Source organism: Aplysia californica, unplaced genomic scaffold (assembly GCF_000002075.1).
Source record: "Aplysia californica isolate F4 #8 unplaced genomic scaffold, AplCal3.0 scaffold00748, whole genome shotgun sequence".
Lineage (NCBI taxonomy): Eukaryota > Metazoa > Mollusca > Gastropoda > Aplysiida > Aplysiidae > Aplysia > Aplysia californica.
In genome coordinates, this window is record NW_004798018.1 from 163,766 (window position 1) to 187,447 (window position 23,682).

Genomic DNA, 23,682 nt, shown 5'->3' on the forward strand with positions numbered 1-23,682 from the left:
TCTCTCTCTCTCTCTCTCTCTCTCTGTGTCTTTCTCACTCTCTGTGTGTGTCTCTCTCTCTAACCTTGCACTTTATCAGATTCTGACTATTTTGCCTATTTTGTCATTATAATCTATACAACAAAACGAGAGTATATGTATCATTCTAGGTTTTTAAAAATGTTTTCAGAATAATGAAAATGTTAATATGCCCCCATCGACACAATTCAGATCATTCAGGAGGTGGGCTTCCGACCCAGCCTGTCAGGGTCACCTGTAGGTGAGAGGGATACATCCTAGCAGAAAGACTGAGATGCTCGATTACAATTTTATCACCACTCTGGATCAAACCCGGGTCTCCTGCATGCGATAGTGAAGCACCTAACCTCTTCACCACAGACAGGAGTATTTTAAGTCTAACTAGTTATATTTATGAATAGTTAATGAGAATTAGTTCGTAATTTTTCTCACTTGTTTTTTTAATAATTTTTGTGCATTCTTAGATTGCCGAGTAAGATTCAGAAGAGATTTTAAGATTTTGGGAGAGAAATTACATGAAACTTTTTAGTGGATCCACCTGATATTTCCCTCTTTTATTTCATGGAATGTTATTGAGTTCATTCCACTTAATTACAAGCACCAAAATGATTTCAGATATTAAAACAGTACGGACAATGTATATATTTTCAGAGGTTGCAGATGGGAGAGATACCCTGACTGATGGACGTCATGAACTCACCTTTTCCTTTGACCTCCCCATGGGGTAGGGTTTTTTTTTTTTATACTTTGCTATTTGAAGACAAATGCCTGTATTAAAATTTGTAAAAGGGCTGTCTGTTTTATCTTCCCCCCTCTTCTCATTTGTTTTTTTTTCACTGGGATGTAGGGGTTGAAATCGCTTGAATTGAATGCAATAAAAAAGGGCATGGTTTTCAGTCCAGTTCACATAAAAGGTATTCACATTTTGGCTCATGTGAAAATATCATAACAATTTATGTAAGCACATATTTGCTACACTGGCTTCACATTGCTTCATGATACCATCCAGATGTAAGATATCAGTTTGTTTAGTACTTAGTTACAGCTCTTTTTGACATAAAGAGTTTGCTAATTTCTGATAGGTATGGGCCTAGTGAATAAAGAATCATGAAGACTCCCAAAACAACCTAAGTTTAAGAATTCTCATGTGTGGATTTCTGAGCTCAAAGCAGTTTAAAGAGATCTTAAGCTAATTAAGCCTGCATGTCTCCTATTTTACTGAATCTAAAGTATTATATAAGTCAAGGTAATTTTTATGATCTTAGGAATAGGCTTACTGTAGTGCACTCCTCTCTTTCAGTGAGCTGTCTGTTATTTTCTTTATCTTGTTGCCTGGTAGTCTTGGAACAGATAAAGTATGAAAATATCAGGTTTTTCCCTTAAGTTCATAGTACACTGCTAAATAAAGAATATCATGTGGGAGAACTTAGATCATGAATTACAGATATATTTCTTTTTGCTGTTTTACAACGAAGCAGATATGTGTAAAGTAAACCACTAGATATAGAAAATCAAGATGATATGTATGTTTTAAAATGTCTATTTCAGGGGTATTTCAACAAGTTTTGAAGGGAAACATGGCAGCATACGATACTGGCTGAAAGCCGAGATGGACAAACCCTGGTCATTTAATCACAAGACCAAGAAAGCTTTCACCGTCATCAGTCCTATTGACATCAATAGACCTGAGTACCAGGTAAGAAGAAAGTCAGCATTGCTTTTTGTTATGAAATAATGTTACTCTTAATGATGAGTTAATTCCATTTTCTCTAGTCGATATATCAGTGGGATAGAAAGGTACGATAATAATGTGTTCCAAAATTTAATTAATAAGTGTTGTAGTTTGTGGGACCGTTAAAATTTGAAAAAGCTTTCCAGTTTTTGTGAAAGCTAAAAAACAAATTGATGACAAATTTTGGAGTTTGTGAAAACTAACAAAAAATTGATGACAATTTTGCATTTTGTGAAAAGTAAAAAAAAAGTTGGAGACAACTTTTGCAGTTTATGAAAATTTGAGAATATAAAAAGAAGAATGTATACTGCTGTGTCCTGACCCGTCTCCCGTCTCTCGTGACGTCCCTGAAGGTGCAAGTGGAGAGCAGTGTGGAGAAGACTCTGTGCTGCTGGCTCTGTACCTCCGGGCCCATCTCCATCACCTCCAGGACGGACCGCAGGGGATATTGTCCGGGTGTGTACGGCTGTCGGGACTGTTTTGTTGCAGAAAATTATTTAGTCTATTTTGACTTTAAACATTTTGCCATCATATTTTGGGGAAAATCCAAAGAAACAGGATGGTAAACATCGCCGATCGGCGAGATGAGACGGCGAAGTGTAAAAAAAAACATGCCAATTTGTTAAAATTTGAAACTAGTTTTCCTTGATTTTAAGGATGATTCATAGTATTTTGTATTTCTTGGTTAAAAAAAATATCGTGTAGGAATCAATATGAAAAAGTGTACTGGGCAGGATTGTTCTTTTTAATGGGAATGTGTGTGAATAAGCAAGACCTACTCAAATTTGGCAGTGTGCAGACAGATGCCTTAATTCTCTCATTTGTTTTACTAACAGCTTCAAGTAATGCTGGTTCAGTCAAAACTGTTGAAGACACCCACCCATTGTTGAGGTGGAAAATGGTTGTCTTGGACAGTGTCAATGTAGTATGAAAAAAACAAACTGCGAAGGTGGAAATAAGAAGTGGTCATTTGTAGAGATGATTGATTGTCTTGGACAAGTAGCCATAAGAGCAAGTTGTTGTTGTTGTTAGCGATCCAGTAGCATCTGAGCGTTATTGTGTTCTAAGTTGGAAGATTATGGATTGATCTCCCCTCCTCAACTCATTGATTGGATCTTTGACCAGTGGTTTATTCATGTGGCCAAGTTCAACTGTATAATCTAGTTCTTTTCTTTTCTAGAAATGTTTTTGTTTTCGTTAATTTTTATTTGTACCTTTTTTCTCTTTAGACAAGAGTATAGGTAGTTTTTATTGATTTTAATTTTGATTGCTTTGCAGGGGAGTCCATTGCCATATCTGCGGAATTTGACAATCATTCATCTCGCACGGTAATACCATACGCCACCCTGTATCAGTCTCAAGCATTTTTTGCCAGCGGTAAGTCTCGGATTCGCCGGACAAAGTTCACTGTCCTCACTGGTCTTCCTGTTGCCCCCGGCACTAGAGGGTCATGGGACTCGCAGCTTTTGAAAATCCCCGCAGTAACGCCATCAATCATCAACTGTTGTGTCATGAAGGTGGACTATTATGTAAAGGTAACAGCTTTGTTCATCAGATTAATATTTTCTTGTGAATATGATGATCATGTTTGAGCAAAAGGACATTATCATTGTTTACTTTAAGCCAAGCATGGCAATTCAGAAAAGAAAAATTGAAGTGTATGGAGGAAAGATTTCTTCTTATGGTGTAAGATGTTTAAATGATGTGTTAGGTTTCCATTTTCATTTTTGATCTGTTTTCTTTTTGAGAGTTATAATTTTATAAAGGAATGAATATACTTTGATTGTATTAGGGGTTGTAATTTATTTCACAGTTAAAGTTTGTTGTATTGACGTATTTTGTGTTCATCTCGTATCCAGCACACACAATCATTATTTTATTCATATTATATATTGTCTGCTGATGGCAGTGGCTATTGTGGTTTGATCTTTTAAAATTTTGTGATTTTTGTGATAATAGTTGTGAGGGCATACAGCAAGCTGTAAAATGTGGGTATGGGCTATATAAATACAGTTATTATTTAATGATATTATTATTTTTGACATTACCCAACCCTATTATCTACAATCAAACTAGAATATTGATTTGGGTCACAGCTGGATATCCAACTAGTGACAGTACATCAGAAAGTAAAAGCGTAACGCCATACCCAAATATAAGACTCTTAAAAGCCCAGAGCTCAGCTCACATTGTAGTCACATGTGCAGTGTTGGACATTCGAAATTGTCTGAGACGACCACCTATCATCAGAGAGAAAAACGGTTGTCTTACTCAGGTGAATTTCTTGGACAGTGTCATTGTAAGAAATGAAAAAGGAGATGTTTGTTTGTTTTAGTAGAGGTTTTACAGCGCTCGCAACTGCATAAGGTCGTATGAGCGCCAGAAGATTAGAAGTGTTACAAGAGAGTAACAAATATAAAAAAGAAGGAGGTGAGATAAGGACGATAGATGTTTGATAGAAAAGAAGAAGGGGGCTCTCGTGGCCTAGAGGTTAAGGTGTTGGCCTCTCATTCAAAGGTCCCGGGTTCGAATCCGGGTAGCGACCAAAAAATTTTCTTCTCTAAAATTGTCTCCTTTCACCTCCTTTCCTGCTCTCTAGCAATGTTCTGTTGTCTGCTTTCATTTCCACTTTCTGTCCCCACCCCCTCACCTCCTTTGCCCCCTCCTCTGGGCTCCTGACTCTTTCTGCAGCATTTCTACTGCTACTCCTTGGCTCCTCCTTACTGCTGTCTTTCTGCCATACCCCTGATCTTCTGGTAGGAAAGATCTACACCTAACCTTCTCGGACAAGGGCGAAAAATCTCGGAGGGCCCGTGTGCAAGTTGCGCACGTTAAAGATCCCTTGGTGGTCTAAAATCGATAAGAGTAGGCTTCGGCCGCCACCCGGGCAAAATTCAAAATTTCCTACCAACTGAAAATATTAGGTGTGTCCCGCGCGCTCATATGACCTTATGCAGTTGCGAGCGCCGTAAAACACTTAACAAAAACAAAAAAACAAAAAAAACAAAAGAAAAGAAGAATTAAACCACACCAGACCTCCCACCAACCACCCACAAAAGGAGATGTTAAGTAGTCATTTGTATAGATGATTGTCTTGTACAGGAGGTGGTTAGAGCAGGTTAGAGCTGTTGCTGAATATGTGTATTCTGCTTTTCAGGTGGCTCTCCACATCAATGGTGCCTACAACCTGACCATGCACTTGCCAGTGATGATCGGCACGGTGCCTTTCCGACAAGCCGCCAGCTACAGATACACAGACTCACACTTCTACCGAGAGACACAAGCCCAGTATGCGTCAGTGAACTTACTCACTGTTCCTGTACCCCCGCCGTACAGAGAGACCATCACACCGCCGCCTCCATTTGATGGTTGGTCCTGTTTGCACAGTCCGTCTTTGTACTATTTTTACGTTTTGTTAACAGTCATGATCGTCATCATCAACTGCCAGATCTGCAACTGACATCGGCGATCATGGTTTGCTATTCATTCATTTGCTCAAATGCACTTAAAAAAGCTATAGCCAAGACCCTGTTCTTGTTCATAAGTCAATGCTTTAAAATCTCACAAGGTGGGTGGTTGGCGGGTGCTCTGGTGTGGTCTGCTCCTTCTTTCCTATCAGACATCTATCGTCCTTATCTTCCCTTCTTCTTTTTTGTTTGTTACTCTCTTGTAACACCTCTAATCTTCTGGCGCTCATATGACCTTTGCAGTTGCGAGTGCCGTGAAACCTCTACTAAAAAAAAAAATCTCACATGGCATGTCTGGTGGTGCTTCTGTTTCTTAAATACTTGGTAGAAATAGACATGTGAGTAATTTTGTCAGAGGAGTAACCCAATGGTTTTTGTCCGCCCCATAGATCCACCTACGTACGCAGAGAGCATCGGAGGAGCTGTGAACATCAATGACGAAGATGATGACGAGCCCCCCGGGTCCAACATGGGCGACCTCACGTACACCCCGATGTATCGCTATGTTTATAACTATAGGCCTCCACCAGCCTATCATGAGGTGAGTTGCAGGGAAAAACAGTTTTTCATTAAAAGAAAAATTTTAATGATCGAAATGTTATCATGAAAACTCACACAAAGAAAAAGAAAGAAAGAAATCAACCAAAGAAAAAAGAAAGAAATCGGCTTGAATTGGAGAGTTGGGAGTTACGAAAAAATGTACACTAGCTTACTTTTTTACTTTGCTGCAGCTTTGAAAAGAGTTTAGACTGTTGACAGACAAATCATCACCGTCTGCAGCTCCTCATTTCAGCTGCACGCCTTATACATTGTCGGTAAACTGGTCCTAGTTTCATGTGATTGATGCTCTATTCAGCATCACACATTTCCTTCATATCTGTCTCCTATCCCATGTCCAGGTTTGGCTAGCATGTCTAGTTTAGAATCACCTTCCTCTCTTTGTGAAATTGTTGTCCAGTCCAGGCTGCCTCTTCCATGTGGGTGGTTGGAGGGTACCACTGGTAGGTCCTATTTTTTTCCCTCTGTTGTTTCTGCCTCCAGACTATCTCTCTTTTCCTCTACATGAAACAACCTTTTTTGTTTTGATATGCTTCTCTTTACACCAACAGAACCTCTTCCTTTTGATTTTTTTCTCTCTGTAGGTCGTGGGTGGTTGGCGGGTGCTCTGGTGTGGTTTGCTCCTTCTTTCCTATCAAATATCTATCCAGGGATGCCACTCAACTTTTTTTTAAATAGCTGAAAATCCACGCGCCACGGTCTCGCTAACATATGAATATCAATTTGAAACCCAAAGGGTTTTTTTCTAACTATAGATTCTATCTCGATCTCAATAACGGAATAGCGGGTCAGGATCAAAATACTTGAAAAAAGCGAAAAAGTGGCATCCCTGTCTATCGTCTTTATCTCCCTTCCTTCTTTTTTGTCTTTATTACTCCCTTGTAACACTTCTAAGCTTCAGCACTTATACGACTTAATTGTGTTGCAAGTGCCGTAAAACTCTTACTAAAACAAAAAACTTTCTGTAGGATGACCCAGGTGCCTTCCCACATTTGGAGCATTTGAGCCTGACGGCGTGCACAGACGAGGACTCCTGACGACCGCGGGAGTCTTGTAGTCCCCCTAGCGCCAAGTTATTCATGCGGCGAAAATCATGTGGAGATGTGGGATGTGATGGATTGTCTGATGGTTGCCTGCCATCCTGGATGGAAACGTTCCCTTTGAGATGACAGTAGTGATGACGGTGGTGGTGGTCTCATTGATATCTCTACTCCAGGGTGTATGATGACCTTTCTTTTTGGGGTCTGAGGTGGCGAATTGTGCAGGTTTCAGCCTCACTGTGTGAGTTAGGCATATATCGCTATTTGATCATGTTTTCAAAAATGTTTTTTTCTTCTGCGATCAAACACAAACTGTATTATTATCGTTTATTTATTTATTTTGATAAAAAAAGTATTTTTTTGTTCTTTTGTTTAAAACTAAGCCTGTTATGGACAAAAGTTGCAGAGCATGCATTTCTGTGTTTGCTGTAAACTGCGATTGTCATGCTGTTAACTTATTATTCAAATAACAATTTGAGCATCAAAGGTTGAAATGTTGAAAAGGTTTTCGTTGTTACTATACATTGTACTTGAATAAGAATTGTGTTGCATGAGTCGAGCACACGTGTGTGAAAATCTAGTCGGGCGTATTGTTTTGTCAGATGTACGTTGTTGGTAAAGTCTTTGTGTAAACACATTACAGTATTTATGAAATTGCTGTTTATCTCGTATTTTAGAATTTTGAACACTGTTTTGTCAAAATTCACCCTGTTGTCTCTGAAAGGGTTTGTGATTTAAAAAATATTATAAATGCTCTTTAATTCATTGAAATGCATCCCTTTTTAGCTTTTGAATATTCTTTTTGAGAAGACTATTTTGAAAAACGAAAAGGTTTTTACGAAGTTTAGAATGAGGTTTATGATAATCAAATGATTTACAAAATCACTTTGGTGTTGACTTTGAAGGGAAATTGGGGAGATGATGAAGAAATGAAGGTCCCAATTGAAGTGTAAAGGTAATGAATTATGAATGAAAGGGAAGAAAGGAGAGAGTGAGAGTAGAAAGAAGGGCCAGAGATTTAAAAAAAGATACAGGGTTAAGAACAATAGATTGAAAGGTAAACAGCTGTCCTTTAAAAAAAAAAATCAGTTGCAGTCGTAATTGAATGTGCTGACTGTTGTTGTCATCCGAAAATAAAAAAAGAAGGAACTGGTTGTTTTTTCTGATTTCAGATGTTCTGTTTATGATATAAGTTTGAGTGAAGATAGTGACTGCAGAGTCTATTAAGCTTTGAGATGGTATTATTGAAAGAGCCAAGTTATTTGTTATTTTATTGTCATAAGTGGGGAAACTTTCTGCTTTAGTTTTGAATTTAATTATTTTGTAAAGATTAATTTAGTTCAGCTCAATTTTTACATATAAATTAGCTCCGTCAATAGATTTTTGTAGGTAGTGGAACATAACTTTATTTTGAGATCCGTGATTATTTGTGATTTCCTTTAAATAGGTTGTAGTGAAGGGAATGCGGATTTTCTATTAAAGGATTATGATTTTTAGTCTGGGTTAAAAATAACAAGCTCAGGGGATGAGGTCTTTTATGTTAGACTGGAAGAGTTAAGGGGTCATTTATATATCAAGAATTGGAAATTAAAGAATGAATAGAAATGCAAGGAGGATGAGAGAGTGGCCACTAGTGCTAGTCTCAGAATGGGATTTTTTCCATTTCAAAGGTTTTCCAAGTGTTAAGCTTTACATTGCTGATATGTAGGTAAAAGGCTAGTGTCATAACGAGAATAATAGCGTTATGGTTGTGACCATCTGGATGGTGTGCTGTCGTTACCTTACACAGTGGTCACCTGAGGTTGGGCCATTCTACTTGATGATACTGTGATGGAAAATTTGTTGGTCTTAGTTTTGTGAAGTTTGTCTGTGTGGGGTGTTTCCAATGTTGTGATCTTGTCAGAAGTATGTTGTGTGTCGACTGTCAAAAGTATGTTGTGTGTCGTATGTTGTGTGTCAACTGTCAGAAGTATGTTGTGTGTCGACTGTCAGAAGTATGTTGTGTGTCGTATGTTGTGTGTCGACTGTCAAAAGTATGTTGTGTGTCGACTGTCAGAAGTATGTTGTGTGTCAACTGTCAGAAGTATGTTGTGTGTCGACTGTCAGAAGTATGTTGTGTGTTGTATGTTGTGTGTCAACTGTCAGAAGTATGTTGTGAGTCGACTGTCAGAAGTATGTTGTGTGTCGTATGTTGTGTGTCAACTGTCAGAAGTATGTTGTGAGTCGACTGTCAGAAGTATGTTGTGTGTCGACTGTCAGAAGTATGTTGTGTGTCGTATGTTGTGTGTCGACTGTCAGAAGTATGTTGTGTATCGACTGTCCAGGGCCAGGCAGTGAGAGACGTGGAGGGTTACAGTTCTACAGGGGCTCGGACAGAGCAAGGTTTTATGTAATATGAAGGTGATGAAATATTAGTCTGTTTTCCATCCCTGTAGTGTATGTATACGTATATATATATAATATATTTAGCACATGTTACCCCTAAACCATGCATATTGTGACCAATCTTCTCAAGGCGCCGAACATTTGTCATTAAAATTATTATTTTTTAAAAATTGAGTAGTATTTTCTGCTATTTATGGAATCCATGATAGAAATTTACTAATCCAAAAGATCATAAATGTGTAATACAAATAATTTATAACCAATTTTATCATGTTGAAGCTTTTTGGGGTTCAGGCTGTGATTGAGAAAGTGTAAGTTTTTCTGTTGAATGTTTTTAATCTTCATGTTGTGGTCAAGTTGGATTCTGATGTCATTATTGTCATGCCGTGTGAAGGAAAAGCTTCTGTACTACTGCAGCTATCATGACGGGAAGGCGGTTTTATTAATCAGTAGTAAATGTTTTTGTCCTGAGTTTCCTACTTACATATTTGCCACTGGCATTTACCACAACATTTAGAGACTAAAATCGTGGTGAGTGCATATTCAAAAGAAATGTCACAACCCAAATTGGGACGTTAGTCACTATCACTAAATTTTGTAGGCTTAGGGCAGGGTGTTCTGTGAGTCACATTAGTTCTAGATCTATAGGTTGGACACCAAATAGCTCAAAATACGCATAACGAAGCCTTATATGAAAACCCTTGATAAGTTTATTTAGAGGTATTGCTGTCTTAAGAAAAATGTGCAGCTCCAAAGGTTTTTATTCAGGATGTAAAGCGAGGTTGTAGGAAGTTGAGTATTTGTTATTTGGCTCAGACGATATCCTCTTTTAAATTCTGTTTACAGAAATGATAGGTAGGCCTACAGATGTAATGGAACTTGCACATTTTCAAAAGTTCTGGTCTCAAGCATGTGATGGTTGTTTTTTTTCAAATATTGATGTATTCTTTGCCTGCCTTTGTCTCTCACCCGTGATTTATTAAGTTTCTGAAGATATACAATCTGTTTCTGGTGTCTAATACATGAATACAGATGTCTAAGCCATATTTTATGAATCTCCAACTTGTCTCCTATTTTAAAATCCAAGTTTTTTCAATGATCACCATAAGAGATTTCAGTGTATAGCATGTTGCGCCATTGCTCCTAGATTCACCTTGTTTGACTACATTGGAAGGCATCAGACTGTTATTTCTGGGATTATTTTACGTTTAAGTTGAATATCAGTACTGGATGAGTTTTCTGTTGAGATTATATCAACTCTGAATCATTGACTTGAAGTGGTCGGTGTGTTTGAAATTATGGACGGGTTGAAACAAAATGCACTTAGATTTGTCAAACAAACTGGAAAATTATCAATTGCTGTTGAAATTTCACCTATCTTGCGGAGAGTTAACTGCAAAATAGTTTAGCTTGACATTACTTTTTCATGTTTTTAAAGTGTTTGGTTGCACAAGTACCCATGACTTTTTAAAAATACTTTTAATTGAAAAGCATATGTGGAATGTGAGGTACTCTTTTTATTCCGTCACATCTCACTGAATATCGTGAGTGAAACCGTGAATGACAAACATTTATCTTCAGAACAGTATTACACCTTTTTTTGTTGGAGGATGTATCTCTCATTAAAATTCCATTACCGGTACTATAAAATTTCTTTTGCTGAAATCTAACAACAAATGTGCTGAGACTTTCAGCTGTATACTGAAAACGGACTGTGGTTTAGATTGTCCTTATAGTCGAGTAGTGAGGGTTGTGAACTCGTTTGTGGAAGAACATTTTTTGTTTCCCTATTAAAGTAAAGTTGTAGAAAATGTTTTAGATAAAGCAATTTTTTAAAACAGATGTATCTTTTACAGAATTTTTGCTCCTCCCCCTTTGTTTTGAGAGTAGTTGAACCAAAGGTTGTGTTGACATTGACAATGTGTCTTGAAAATTTAGATTTGAATTTTTGTATTAGAATATCCATTACATTTTAGAAGCATGTATTTATTATATTTGTATTTGACTGTCATATTTAATATTCATTGTACGCATTATAGCTTTGACAATGAGGTAGTCCTCGCATTCAGCCATCTTTGTGAATGATCGTCGTATAAGACGGGTTGTATTAACATGTATTATATAAGTCATTTATTATAATATAATAATGTACATGCGTATTTGTATGTTATTAATATCCTGTGTACTTATTAACATATCAGCCATATACATGATGTGTCCAAGTGAGCAGTGAGCCTGCTTTGTCTAAGTGTGTGCAGGACACATGCTTGGTCCAAGTGTGCAGTTCGTATAACTTGTTGAAATGTGCGTGTGGTACTCGTACTTTCTGTTGGGTGTGGGTGATATTTAACCGAAGTTTGTTGTGTTACAGTGTGCATATGCTGTTTAAATGTGCAGAACTCCTATTTTTATGTCGTTCTTGCCAGTTCTGACAAAATACTGAAGCATTCACTGCGGATGTTTTTGATTTGATTATAATCATTCCCTTTGTCAAAACATTTTGGGCTGAGCTGGATCGAGAGAAAGAATGAACTTATGGCTGAATTGCAGTGAAAGTTTAGAGTGTTTTCAGTATTTCTGCACCCTTACCTGAATCTCACTTTTCTGATTTGCTGATTATTCAAGCAGCTGAGAAAAAGCAGATTCTTTTTTTTTTCCTTTGCAGCCAAAGGCGAGCTTTGACGTTATAGTATAAGCCATAAATAAATGAAGAATCCCCATCAATTGCAAAATGTACTGACAGCCAAATCTGGGTGTTTTGGAAAACCCCATTCACTCCAGAGTCTTATAGTAAGAAATGCAATGAGAATATAAAAAAAAAAGCGGGCAGTAACATTGATATTTAGCATGATAAAACTGCGTTTCATTCACATTTTTTTCAGAGAATAAGGTTGTTTTTTTCTCTCTCCTTTTTTTGTCAGTTTTGTAGTAAATAGATATACTGCGTTTTGCCATGTTGCCCTTCAGATGCACTTTGAGGTGTTTTAAAGGTTTTGTAAAATCCTGAATCTACACAGTCTATACGAAATACAAGGTCAAAATCAATTCTTTCAGCACTGGTAAATTTGCTTTTAATATTTTTATGGATGTTATCAAAACAAGAGGCATGATGTTTATGTTTCAACAGATATTTATCGTTGCTGTTGACGGGAAAATGAGCAACTTGGTTGACCTTGCTTCACAAGTTAAGTTAGATTCTAAAGTTAGAATCATTTATTTTTATTCATTTTCCTTGCGACGCTTATACATATATGCATTTGTGTGAACGTGGGTGTATGTGTGTTGAGTTAAACATTTGACTGTATTTTCTAGAGAGATTTCCCCTTGCCAAAACTCTGAGCCTTGAGCTCATGCCCAGATGCGGTCAGTACTCATAAATCAGTGGCCTTTACACGCAGGTGGTCTCAGACAAAAAGGAAGCATGTGTTTGTGTGGATATGAAAGAAATTTTTATGCTGAAATATTTACTATTGATTGACAAGTTATGGGTAAGTTTTATTGATTCTGATTTGTGTTTGAGCATTTTAACTTCAGCCTTTCAATTGTTCAATTTGAGGGTCTCATTTTGTCATTTGTTACAGGTCCAAGAAAATTTCGAGGGGCATCGGAAAGCAAACATCTAGTTTGGGTAGAATAAAATGAAATGCTGGGTTGGCAGTAAGGAAGTTGTAGTACCTGCTAGCTTTATCAGGTACAGCAGGCCAGTTATTGTTCTTCATTGACAAATATGGGGACTCAAAAACACAGGAGGCAGAAAACATTCGACATTTTAGTATAGCGTGGCGACAGTCTCGACAAAGTCATGTACTTTGCTGGATGCGGTTCATTGTCTGGGGGCTCCAGCTTAAGATCTTTGTAAAATTAATGAAGTTTCGTGAATTCCGACTCATGTCCGAGTGGTGTGACTCTACTTATCGGGAGTGCTGCTGAGTGTGTTTGTAGCTAGCCTTTTCTTGTACACTTTTGTGTGATTTGAGAATGCTGAATCAGCCTTTTGCTTGCGTGTTACTTAGCTTCTATTTCTATTCGTATATATGTTGTGCATTATTTATGCTTATGAAGTCAAGATTCTTTGTTGAAGAAAAAGATCTCTTGGTCTCTCTGAAGAGGATTAGAGAGGAGCAGCAGAAGGATTACTGTAAAGAGATGGTTTTCGTACGGTACTTTTTTCTCCACTAGTTCATCAACCCTGTCACAGCCAGATCAACCACTGTGGTTGAACATTGCTGTAATTATTTCTGCAGTTTTTGTACATGACTCTCGCTTCTTTTGTGCTGTGGGGTTTTTCAGCTTGGGTCTGTTGGCCTCTCTCACAGGGTCTCAGTGGCTGAGCTGATCAAACCACAAACTTGAATAAAATGTGCAGCCAGTATACGACCTGCTGTGGTCACACTCTCCTCAACCAACTGGTGGTTCCAACTGATGGGGGTCTGCCTTCAGCCCGAAGAAAAACCGCACAAAAAACTAAAAAGTCTATGCTTTTCATCCCGGTTACCGAAAGTCACAAAGTTCCTCATGAAATTACTAATGTGTTGAATGTACATCTTCCTACGTGGCATGTTGTTCTGTAAAAAGTAGTAGTACAAATAACAAAAGTTACAGTTACTGCAATAAGTCTGTAAGCCTAGTAGACAACTCGTGACAGTTTCATGCTTAGCAAAAAAGAAAAAACCAAAAGCTTCGAGAGAGTTTTGGATTCTCATGGATTGTTATACTAGCAAAAGGTTTAGCATCAAGATAAGAGGAAAAATGCTTTTTTATCGATGTGTCGTAGGGATTAATTCCTTTTTTTCACATGAATTTGAATACTTATTCATCCACTGAATACAATTATTTTTCACTCACATATCACAAGGCTCTTTTGCAGCTGTGTAGGCTACCTGTTTGAAAAAAAACAACCTAAACCCTAATGAGAGTAATTGCGATGGGAATGATAACGAGACTGCTGTAGGGCAGCACACTTAATTTCTTTTTACTGAAAGGCGTCTCGAGGTGATGATCTTTAAAAGTAAATAAGCAATATTATGCACAAAAGATGTTCCAGTCATTTATTTATTATTCTGTGGGAAGAAAGTTCCTTATAGAGCCTGATCAAAGAAAAAAACCCAAATCATCTTTCTTCCTATTTGGTTTCAAGTTCAACATTGTTTGGTGGGGGCTTTTTTCAGGTTAAAATAACATTATTTTCAACCGGTACTCCACAAAAATATTTTTATAATTTAATTTTCTTATTGCGAACGTAACATATGTATGCGCAGACTGTCATTCTTCTGACTGCTTATCATGGTATATGACAGTGCTGTATCGTTCTGTAGCCCATTCATAACCGGGAAAATGCTAACTCTGCTTTGCTGTTGCAGAATGTGCTATTTTTACTTTTACTTATCGCTGTGAAATCCTTTAAACAGCTGTCGCTTCTGTGGTACTTTTTTATGTATTGGCTTTATCCTGTTTTTATTTAATTTTGAATTCGAAACAAGCTTTACAACGTGTTCATGTATAGAATATAAATATTTTTTACAAAATAAAAATTTGTGCAATGTATGGTCTTACTGTTCCATCTTTTTTTGTGTACTGCCGTCAAGTAAATGTTTGGACTGACAAGAAGAGCATTTTAGTACAAACAATTCACTTTTTGGACTAGAGATCTCAAGAATGTTTATGCTTATGATGTGCAACAATCGTATGAATTGACACAAAGCTCTCTCCCTTCCAGTGGGTCCAGGTGGTGACCAATTCACTATCCTAGCTGCCAAACAGTATGTAAAAAACTTATTTAATCCTTTTTTTTAGAGCCAGGGTACAGATGTTAATTTTCGTATCAGAAAGTACATACTTCTGGTTTGTTTAGTATTGCTCCTCACGGACTTGCCACTGAAGAAAATTTATGAACAGTCAAAACTGGACTTGTGAATATAATGAGAATGAAGCCATAATTCAATCAGAAAAATCTTTTGCTGCAGGGCCACTTGGAATTTATTGAAAAAGAAGTTGAGGGGGGGTGGGGGGTGCTGCGTGAACAATGCCCACTACATTGACCCCATGTGAGACTTTACTCCCAGTACTACTGCAGAGGTTGGTTCAACCTCTCTAATTATGTTGTGAAAATCAGTTCTCTGTGACAAAATGTGAAGCTTTTTCTTCCTCTAGTGTGTCTGTCATTCCACCTCCTAAATGATCTTAATTGTATCGATGAGGGCAGAAAACACCTGCAGTTATCTACAGTGGAGTCTGCTTTAACCAAAATCGGCAGAACTGCCGCATTTTCTTTGGTTTAGCCAGTTTTTGGTTCAGGAATGTTGCTCAAAATAGAAAAAAAACCCAACAACCTGGGATTTTCTTTTCTTTCAGTTTACCACTGTCTTTCAGATGAACCATATTTGATTGAAGTAGTCTCCACTGACTCCACTGTATGTCATTTTTCTTGCCACCTGCATTCTGTGACTATGATAATGTCTGTATGTCCTGTTGACTTCCAGCAATGTGTAAGTCAAAGACAAAAGTGCACAGTTCACATGATGCAGTTTAACTCATTCAGTGTTATGGACGGGAATACTCGCGAAACCTGCCCACATACTAATGACAAGTATGTGGGTGGTTGGCGGGTGCTCTGGTGTGGTTTGCTTCTTCTTTCCTATCAAACGTCTATCATCCTGATCTCTCCTTCGTATTTTTTATGCTTGTTACTCTCTTGTAACACCTCTAATCTTCTGGCGCTCATATGACCTTATGCAGTTGCGAGCGCCATAAAACCTCTACTAAAACTAAAGATGAGTATTCTCGCATTCTGCCTTGCTATCTTTATAGAAAGAATTATTCTATCTAATCCATACCCAGTCATTTGAACTAATCGTGATGCATTATGCGAAAGGTCAAGGAGACATTTTTTCTGCTCGAACAGCCATTGAGCCTGCTAGTTTTTATTGATTTTTCCGGGGTAGACCTAATTTTTATGTTGCCATAACAAAACTGCCCAGTATATGACGGGAGTTCACTGCTGGAGCACACAGCACTGAATGAGTTAACACATTATGTCCTAAATGTTATTATTATAATCAGTCAAAAGAGCTGTAGTTTGTAAATTTCTTTATTTGTACCTGAACCTCTGATAAGGGTTCATAAGAAAAGTGTATAGATTTCAGAAAGCATCCAAAACAAATTATAGGGAGATTGTTTAAACTAATTCTTGAGAGGAGCGAGGTCCTCTTATCTGCTTATCAACAGATCAGTGTCATCGATGGCTGCTTCATTCCTCTCCAGACCAGAAATAACCGAGGATGCGACGTCCAGTCATCTATTTATTGGCCTTCAGCTCCTTCACGAGCCTATCTAGGCCAGAGTCCTTGGAGGCTTTGCCGTCTTCTAACAAGGCCTGCAAATACAGACGGTGAAACAGTAGGGACATACTATCAAGATCCTGGTCAGATTGCACATTGAACAAAACTGAACATGTACATTGTGCTATTTTTAGATTTGTCAGAGCCTTACACATTACACTAACATCAAGATTAAGATAAGTTTAAAACAGTAGAAAATCATTTATTCTTACTCATGGAAATAATAAAAAAGTGGCACACTTTTTCTTGACTATGAAAAGTAAAAAAGAGAAAAATGAAAAAAAGAGATGAGTGTCTGCTAATACGGAGATCATACAAAAAGTCTGAGTCGGGGAAAGCCAAGAAGACAGACGGTAAAGGGACAAAGAGAACAGTTTGAGCAGGACTGCCATTGAGACAGACAGACTGGCAAAGGACAGGAGAGAGTTCAGTAACAGAGTTGGGACTGCAACGTCAGGAGGAGGAAAATTCATCTCAAAGGACAGAGTGGGGGAGAAAAATCTCTGAGTGATTTGAACAAACCCCAGCATCAGATGGCAATAAGACAAGGACCTCAGCACCTACATTTCAGCAGGATGTTGGAGAGAGAAAGGGAGAGATAAAAGAGACCAAAAAAAAAGACTCAGAGAGAGTGATAGAGAGAAAGAAAACACACTACTAAAGTAATTCCTGAATCAAGGATCTTCATTTCCTTGTCTGATAAATTCACGTTTCCAAAACTCCACCAAGGTCACAAACAGAGCGGAGACTTTCTTCCCCAAGACTTTTCCAAGAGTTTTCAAGACCAGATTTCTTTTTTCCAAGACAAATAACGATGCCACTTCGAAAGAAAATGTTTCGTTCAGCAAGCAAAAATACATATTATGGTATACTTCAGACTGCATAAAGTCCAGGCCCTCTAAACGTCGAGGAAATATTTTTTACAATAGATCTAGTTAAAAATTTATTTTTTAAGGACTTTTCTAAGAATCCTGCCAACTTCCCAAAATTCCAAGAGTTTTCCATGTCTTGGAAGATAAAAACAACATTCCAAGAGTTTTCCAGTTTTCCAAGACCTGTACGAACACTGACAGAGATAATTCCAGTCTATAAATATCATAACCCTCCCCCAAACATCAGCACATCTGACCTTGACCAGCTGTTGGTCGGAGTCCTTGGCCGAGTCCCACAGAAGCGACACGAGGCCCTGCCTGGACAGAGAGCTGACATATCCGACGTCCGTGCCAGCATCCACCTGGTCCAGAGCTGTGGCAAACAGGTGCTTGGCTAACCTGGGGGTGGACGACGGTTTGTTTGTTTGAGGGACAGAGGGACAGAGAATTACATCAACACAACTGTAGTGATGTCACTGTCAAACATGTTTAGGTTTAAGAGGTATAACTCAATAAGTCAGTGTCCAGTTGTCCTCATTCATTATTCTTAGTGACCACCCTTAACTGTCGTGAGTTGTCTTCGTCCTTTCATAGTGATTACTTTTGTCAGTGTTGTGAGCACTATATAAGCTTGAGACCATGTGGTCAGTGTCTCTTCCGAGCAGAACATGTGAACAGAGTATGTGCCAGTTGTTTTAAGTACTAAACTGCCTACCCTGACCAGATGTGCTTGTTGAATTTTATAACAACAGCCATTTTGTGCTGATTTTCACAAGTTACGGTACAGAGTCTGTAGTCTTGTTGTTTCTTATAAGCAAGAACAACATAATTTCTTTGACAGGGGTGCTTTTCTGTATTACATTTAAACACCAGTATTCTTATTCTCTTTCAAAAGAAAGATTCATAATTCTTTCTTTGTAGCATAGAGAGTGTTTAACAGTCTCAACTGAAAAAGTCACAAAAAAGCAACACAATCTGTCAAAGCTCAAAACAAAGATGATCACAGTGCTCAGTCAACTTTTGGTCTGAAGACTCATGAATTGATGCATGTCGAAAAAGCTTACACATCATGGTTAAACAAATAATATTCCCTAGGTATACAGCAAGATACCTAGAATACTGTGAACATTTCTGATCAAATGATCTACAGCATAAAAAACAAATGCAGAGCTGCCAACTTTTCGAAGCCAAAAAACAGAATCTAACTTTAACCAAGATGGTGATCGTTGGCCAAGTAACCCCCCTCCACAACCTCAACACACACTTTTCAGCATTTAATAAATAGTTTGCTCTCCAACTGACTTATGGTCTTCGTTTTCTTTATTACGTAAATCTGGTCTTGAAAGTTCATAATTCTTTTCAACATCAGCCAGTGCATGAGGAGCATTACAAGAAAACAGAATACATATTTTCTGATCAGATATGTCAGACCCTCAAAAACGTATTCAATATGTTATTAAAGTACTGATTGGCAGCTACAGCTATGCAGATGGTAACATTGCAGGCAACACAAACCTTTTATTGTCCTCTGTCCTCATGGCCTGTAAAGCGTTCACAATAGTAGACGAGATCTCCTTCTGTTTAAACGTCTGGGCCACTGTGTCGAGATTCTCTTTCAATACCTCACTGTCAGATTCCTGTACAAAAAGAAGGAAGAATTTTCTGAACAGCTGTGAAGTACTTCACTGTGAAGCTGACAATCTCAAAGGCAATGCGCATGTTTTGCTGTCCCCGTCTATGCAAGAACAATTCTGAAATTATGCAAACTCAGCCCAAAAATGTGAAATTATGCTATTCTGTTAATTTTAACAAAGAATGATAAAGGAAAATAATCAGAAATTAAGCAAAAAATCAAATTTTGCTAAATTAAGCGGGGTGCATAAAACCACGGGGACAGGTTTTGGGTCAGTATCTGAAAAGTGATTTCATTTATTTTTACTTAAATACTTCCAATACTACACTATTTTTAAATATTTTGAATTTCTATAAAAAAAAAGCTTTTCTTATTTGACTCTAAAAAACCCGAAAATCTAGACATTTTAGTGAATCAAAGCTCGCGTCAAGTCAGTTGCATAAAGATACAAAACTATTCTTGAGAAACAAAGTCCACCATAGATCACAGAAAACATGGCACAAGCAGGGTGGCTACCGTACCTGCAGGCCTTTGTACGAGATGAAGGCACTTCTTTCCAACAAGCTTTTGTAGAAAGCAGCACTGTAGAAAAAAGATAACGAATTAGAAATGATTACCTGAAAATTTTATATTGAATTTATTTATTCAATAAAATAAATTTATAACTTGGATCGTTATTGCTTGAGTAGTTTACAAGACTGTTTCAATGTCAAAGTCACAGGAAGATTCTATTAGTGGCCCCAAAACAGAAGGTATCCCTTATGAGTAGAGAACTAAGTTTTGAAAAACTTCCTTGTCCAGGGAAATTATGAAAACATAAAGCTGATGTGACTTACAGACTATCCTTAGGTTTGACTTGAGGGAAACAAAGATCTGAATTTTCTAGAATGGAACAATAATTTTTTTAAAAAGCAACAAACAAAGACCCCCCCCCCCCCCCCCCAAAAAAAAACAACCCCCCAACCCTACATACCTTATTTTTTCTTCTTTTCCTTTCACAAACTGTTTCAACAATGCCACAGCCTCTGTAAACTTGCCTTGGTCAATCAACAGGGAAATGGCCAACTGAGGATTCAGATAAAAAAATTTGTCATTAGGATTTAGTAACGAGGGGCTCTGAAAGATAGAATAAGACCTGGCACATGTCGCGAACTCAAATTTTTGTATGCTTTTCATATAATAATTGTATAAAAATATACAATAAATCGTGGCTAATTCTTCATCCAACTCTTTTTGCACATGTTTTCTTGTTTTCATGAAAATGGAGAAATCAGGATTGGTGTGAGGATCAACCAATCAGCCACAAAGAGGATACTCAGAATAATAAACTGTTGAAATATTTCTCAATTTCAAAAACACAGACTTCCTCATAATGAACAGGTCCTGACATCATGCTGAACCAAAATCTATTCAAATACCAACAATATCGATGACAGAGTGTCACAACCAATAAGTTACTCACCACTAACGGGAGACTGTTTGCCTCAGAGACATGGTCCAGGCCAGAGTCCACGGTAGACGTGAGAGAATTCTGCACAAGTTTGTTGAAAGACGTCGGGTCTGGGAACTGTAACACACAATATTATCTGAGGCATTGAATTTTTTGACAAACAAACAAAAATCCAACAAAAATCAGCAGCTGATTTAACACTAACAGTACCGTTGGCGACAGCCCGTAATTTCCGCTCAGTACTGCTGGCGACAACGACCAGGCACAGTAAACAGCGAACGGAACTTCTCCACGGAAGTAAATATCAAGGGAAATCACTCTATGTGATAGCTGAATCGTTGATATAGCGCTTCGAATTTTTTAAGTGCGTTTCTTGAGCTGTGAAGGTTTTAAAAACATATTTTTGTTCTATCATGGCTTCAGCGTTCCCAGATCGCTCTATCTAGATCTAGAAATTCAGGTGGGCGTGCCTACCTTCTCCAAACGGAATGGGAGTTTTTTCATGATGTCTATATGTCGCAAAAAATATTTTTCTATAAAGAACATTTGTTTCAGAATATATGTTGAAAATTTCATGTAATTCTGTCAATGACTTTTGTTTCAAAGAATTTTTTTGTAACGTACCCTTATTATTTTGTTGGCTTCTAAATCGGTGCGGCACTCAAGGGCTTTTCACGATATGACCCTGCGGTACTGTAAGTGTTAACTGATTACAGTAGTCTCCACCTAAACGCATGGTACTCGGGAGGGGCCCTAAGCGTGTGTTTATACGGAGCGTACGTTTACATGAACCTGTGCAAAGAGAGGAAGATACGTAATGATGTAATTTCCTTGATATTTTAGTGACCTTACTTGTGGGGTGAGGGTCACTTTGGTCGATAATGTGACGACACGTGATTGTTTTGTGTAGGATTTCTCGACTGCGGTTAGATACAAAGACGTTGAGCGGGGGCAGAACAGACCCAGTTTAATTATATGCACCATAAAATTTCGGGAACAGATAGCCTAAGAGGAAACGGTTGGTGATAGTCATAGAGACGACAGACCAGCCACGTGGCTTTCCAAGCGACCGCCCCGACAGTAAATTCATGCAGAATCATCCTCGAGAAACATTTTATCTTGTGATTCGTTGAACAAGTAGATCTACGTTATAAGTTCTTCGAGCGCAATTTATTAGGCTTACTTGGCTAATCTTTAATTCTATAGAAGCCTGTCTAGTGTTTTACGACATTTACGCATTTCGCGCATCAGGTCTAGATCTAACTAAACATTACACGCAGTCACTCAAACTCAAACGCCAGTCAGAAACCTTCTCTTAAAGATCATACATTTCCAGTGACCAATCAAAAGACATTTCAGTCCCCCCAATCCCATCCACCCCCCCACCCCAACATTTAACCGACCAGCCCGAGACCTATGCGTCAGTGGAAAGTAGGGTGTGTAAACGCTGTCTATCACTCTCTTTGTCCGGTGTGAGGGGCACTCTCACCAAATATCCGGTTTTCGAGTAAATTCTAGGCTTGTCTTATGCAGGCTGTGCAGGTTGTAGTGAAAATTTCCCCTTGCCAAGCTTAACTTGTCGGCGTATTTCACGGATCGGAGTGTGCGTTTACAGGGAGTGACCGTGCGTTTGTACGTCTAAATTATATCGTAAAAAACCCGTCACATGACGAAAGCGTGCGTTTGAGCGGATGGTGCTTTTGCATTGCGTGCTTTAGGTGGAGAATACCGTATCAACATCCCAGTCTCACTTAAGATAAATCTCGGTTCCAAAGGCTGGATAAAACATGCATCATCCCTGCCTGCCTTCCTTCCTTATTTTTTTCTTCATTTTTATCACTGGACTAAGTTGTAAGCCTTAAAAAAAACCCCAATTATTTGCGTTTAGTATACAGTTCAACTTACACAAAAAAATAATAAGCAGATGGTAAACAATAAGCTGACAGATGGGGAAAAACGCAGCTGATGGCATTTAGATAGCAGTCACACGGTTGAAAAGTAGCATAAACTTAACTCTTGAGAAAATTTAGTCTTAAAGGTTTTTAAATTTATGCACAAAAATATTAATTGTAAAATTGTCCAATGTTTCACTATATTTCCTCCTCAGAAATGTGTAAGTTAATCAAGATACACAATACACATATACAGAGTAGACAAGACAAAGATTTAATGATGATCATCTGTGTGTCCAACCTCAGAGAGAAGCTTGGCCTGAGCTGTTGCCATCTGGACATCACCGGCCAAAATCCTGTTGACCACTGAGTGCTGCAGGAACCAAGTCTTTAGCTCAGGAGACAAATCTTCTAGAGTAAAGAAAGAACATACAATAGTATAACTAAAAGTTTTTTTGTTTTTTTTATAGAGGGTTTTACGGTGCTCGCAACTGCATAAGGTCATATGAGCGCCAAGAGGTGGATGTCAACAGAGAAGTCTTTACAGGGAATCAGACTTATTCTGCTCACCTCTCTAACTTGTGTCTGCTTCGACTATCAAGGCACCCCAAAAATAGCAGGTCACAAGAGAGTGACAAACATACAAAAGAAGTAGAGGAAAAATGACAATAGTGAGGATTAGGAAAGAAAAAGCAGCAGTTCCCTGTTGTAGATTAGGCACAGTTATGAGCGTGACATGAATCAGCCCATTTACAATTCTACTGTGCTTGAACGAGAAATGTCCCCCCTTTGGGAATGGCCTAAAGACACTACAGTCAGTGGCACCGCCCCGGGGAAGTAACCAAGAGAAAAACTACAGAAAAAATTTGAAAAGTAAACAAAATAGAGTTTGAACAACTGTTAAACTGGAACATTTTTTTCAAAAAGTTACAATGTAACCATCCCCTGCATGCACCAACATACATGCTTGAAAGTGCCATGTCAAAAACACAACCTTAAGGGATAGATGATGGAGATCCACTCACCTTTATTCAAAAGGAGAGAAAGCAAATCTTGTTCAACCTGGAGAAGGTCAGAGTTTCCGTGTAACGCCAGCCTCAGCACCGCCTCCGCATGCACAGCACTCACAAACGTACTCTGGGCTGACACTGATCCTGAACCCAAGGAGAGAGGAAAACAAAATTATTGATAAGAAATTATCAATAGCTTGCAATAGCAACTAAAGAAAAACTGTTGATACCACTTAATGTCACAGGAATGAAGAAACAAATACAACATGCTTTTAGTTTTAGAAAAGG

General features: G+C 38.1%; 2 protein-coding genes across 5 annotated transcripts in view; one reads left to right on the forward strand and one right to left on the reverse strand.

Annotated features, from left to right (window-relative positions):
• Positions 1-14,743, forward strand: part of LOC101852653 (arrestin domain-containing protein 3) — an 18,634-nt gene extending 3,891 nt beyond the window's left edge. Inside the window, exons 2-8 of the mRNA XM_005109094.3 lie at positions 670-742; positions 1,567-1,714; positions 2,104-2,206; positions 3,029-3,285; positions 4,908-5,118; positions 5,607-5,758; positions 6,744-14,743. Of these exons, the coding sequence (XP_005109151.1) occupies positions 670-742; positions 1,567-1,714; positions 2,104-2,206; positions 3,029-3,285; positions 4,908-5,118; positions 5,607-5,758; positions 6,744-6,812 (1,013 nt within the window). The 3' untranslated portion in view covers positions 6,813-14,743. The remainder of the gene's footprint in view (positions 1-669; positions 743-1,566; positions 1,715-2,103; positions 2,207-3,028; positions 3,286-4,907; positions 5,119-5,606; positions 5,759-6,743) is intronic.
• Positions 14,744-16,271: 1,528 nt separating this feature from the next.
• The window catches only part of LOC101852882 (tetratricopeptide repeat protein 37), a 36,638-nt gene continuing 29,227 nt past the window's right edge, over positions 16,272-23,682 (reverse strand). For 3 of the 4 annotated variants that reach the window (XM_005109095.3, XM_035972577.1, XM_013088465.2), the window contains 8 exons: positions 23,410-23,538; positions 22,686-22,795; positions 20,505-20,609; positions 20,016-20,107; positions 19,564-19,624; positions 18,925-19,046; positions 17,667-17,808; positions 16,272-16,572 (listed from right to left, as the gene is read on the reverse strand). In XM_005109095.3, coding sequence (XP_005109152.2) covers positions 16,495-16,572; positions 17,667-17,808; positions 18,925-19,046; positions 19,564-19,624; positions 20,016-20,107; positions 20,505-20,609; positions 22,686-22,795; positions 23,410-23,538 — 839 coding nt within the window. In that variant the 3' untranslated portion in view covers positions 16,272-16,494. The remainder of the gene's footprint in view (positions 16,573-17,666; positions 17,809-18,924; positions 19,047-19,563; positions 19,625-20,015; positions 20,108-20,504; positions 20,610-22,685; positions 22,796-23,409; positions 23,539-23,682) is intronic. The other variant, XM_013088466.2, reaches the window with a different exon arrangement.